Raw genomic sequence first — 2558 nt, forward strand, 5'->3', positions numbered from 1 at the left:
GTACATCTGAGTGTTGATTCTAGTGGATTTAACACCAGTGGGATTGAAATTTAAACCACCTGCAGTGAATACATTAAGTTTTGTTGTTGTTACTCGACTGCGTTGAGTTCATTTCCGTGAATTTTTTGGGTGAAAAAAATATGGGATGGTTTCTCAATCAAAATATGGGATGGTTATGGTTATTATATGGTTATAATGATTCTCAATCATGATCATATTATCATACTTCGTTTCAGGTTTCTTTATAGAATCGTTATATATTTTTTTTAATCAATGTTTCTGCACATTGATTGATTAATTGATATTACACTACAAAAAGATAAGTAACATAAACGTTTCTAAATTAAAACAATCTGTAAGTGGTTGGACTTACTTCGCCCGTTATTGAGACAGTTGTTCCAGTTTAGATGGTTTATGCCGTTTCATTTATCAATCTTCCCTACCTTGGCAGTCATTCTAACTGCAGCCGCACATATTTAATAAACGTTCCAATTGTTGGCTATCTTGACTCTGGCTGGATTCCAATAGGAAATATATAACACTTTGCAAGCCATCATAATGTGACTTGCTGATGCGGCTTGCAAACCAGGAGTTTCAGACCCCTGTGATAGTGCAGAACTATAGGCTGTCGATGTATTGAGCGAATAGAGTAGAATTTTAGCAATCAGGAAATGAGCAATTTTCACTAGATAACACAGCCACAGAGTCAGAACGACTTTCCCAGTTTGACAAAAGATGCTGCCCTGGCCGGAGAAATCAATAGGCGAATATCACCGCCAATCACAATACTGTCGGGTAAGTAATACTGTCAAACACTATCATTTCACTTTAAACCCCTAGATATATTATGGACATTTTCTGAAATTACAATGGAAAAAAAATGAAGAAAGAAAATCCCGTGTAGCACCTTTTAAATCGGAATTTGCAACACTCTTTGCTTGTTAGTTTAACACAACTTCGATTCACATTTCATTTCCACATTTAACATTGTGTGTGTGTTAAAATTCCAATCGAAAAAAATTGCTGTGCACTGACTTACCCTGGCTAAGATAATGGCTGGTAGGATCGGAACGAACTTGGACAGCATATTATATATCATGTAAAAGTTGGACATAGCTTTCTGCCGGCTATCCTCGTTGGGGGTTGGATTCAGCGCATCAGTCGCAGTGGCGCATTGCTCTTTTACTACCATCTGTAAGCCGGTGTCGAAAAACGCGCTTGCTATTTGAGCACATAGGACCACTGGCTCGATGCGTTTACGCAGTGTCTCCAGTGGAAACATGATTAGTCCCGACAAAACAACAACAGCCACCAGACTCGGTGTAATTCTCTGACGCCGGCGCCAAACTTCACCAAGGACTGTCACCGGAGTCTGTTGAAATGTGCTCATCACGACCCTGGACCCATTCAGCTCCTACAGTAGTTCCGTGTTTCAAACAGATGGAGTAGGCTACGTACATGATGACAAAAAACACTAGATGGGACTGAGACGACTGTTTAGGGGAGAAAGAGAAACAATCTTCCAAGGTTTAAAATCAGTAACCGCTTGGAATCAAATATGAATTAGTATACAAGACAAAAAAACTAAATTAGGTGCATTTCATACAACGCAGTGCGATAATATGAAAATCTTTTTGGAATACAATCTAACATTTTGTCAAAAGAAGGAAAATCATAGTATACACAATTTGGTTTTTGTCAGTATATAAAAAACAAAGAAACGGTTTCACAATACAGTATGTATAAAAAAATAAAAAATAAAAAAAGTAATTTGACTAGTTTGCTCAGAGACAATATTTATTCTGCACGAGTAACATTTCCACGTTAATGAATACAATCTCTTTGGTTCAATGGTTTTGTCTTTACTTTTCTTTATTTCGATACCAGTACACCAATGTAGGTCTGTATTCAATCTGTATCGCTGAAGAGTTACAGATTGCGCACAAGAAATGTAAAGGTAATTTTTGAGCCGATATGCAGCGTTTATCGTGAACGCAGCCTCTTCAAGGGGTGGGGAGGGACGGGGTGAAGAGTGTGTCCCCTGCGCCACCCTGGGAACATTGCCTTTATAGAGCTGATATAGGCTATGTTTTATCCAGTGGCGATTTTAGCATGTAAATCTTGGTGGGGCAAGCTCCCCCATTTTTTTTTTTTAGATGCTTGCCAGCAAAGCCACTACACAACATTAGTTGCTCTATAACGGTCGGTGGCGGTTCTGGCCTGTATTGCTCCCTGGGCGAACAAATCAGCCCCCCCCCCAAAAGCACCATTCTGCGCTAACTGTAATTTATATTCAGACATTAGGAACATCACAAATAAATAATCATAACATTTAAAACTATATAAATATATATACAAAAATAAGACTCATAAATATAAAAAAATAAGTAACAAATTGTACTATATAAATACAAAATAAAAAAGAGAATTTAATTATTACACTATTACCCTATTACTAACAAAAAACACACAAATAAATCTAAATTGCACAAATCCTACATCACACAAATAGAATAACACACTTATAAAGAAGAGAACCTGATTATTACACTATTGGT

The 2558-nt window shown here is 37.2% G+C and overlaps 1 protein-coding gene across 1 annotated transcript in view; it reads right to left on the reverse strand.

Annotated features, from left to right (window-relative positions):
• Window positions 1–1409, reverse strand: part of LOC106572882 (thymic stromal cotransporter homolog) — a 19727-nt gene extending 18318 nt beyond the window's left edge. Inside the window, exon 1 of the mRNA XM_014147452.2 lies at window positions 1040–1409. Within this exon, the coding sequence (XP_014002927.2) occupies window positions 1040–1390 (351 nt within the window). The 5' untranslated portion in view covers window positions 1391–1409. The remainder of the gene's footprint in view (window positions 1–1039) is intronic.
• Between the last annotated feature and the right edge of the window lie 1149 nt (window positions 1410–2558).

This window comes from Salmo salar, chromosome ssa01 (assembly GCF_905237065.1).
Source record: "Salmo salar chromosome ssa01, Ssal_v3.1, whole genome shotgun sequence".
NCBI lineage: Eukaryota > Metazoa > Chordata > Actinopteri > Salmoniformes > Salmonidae > Salmo > Salmo salar.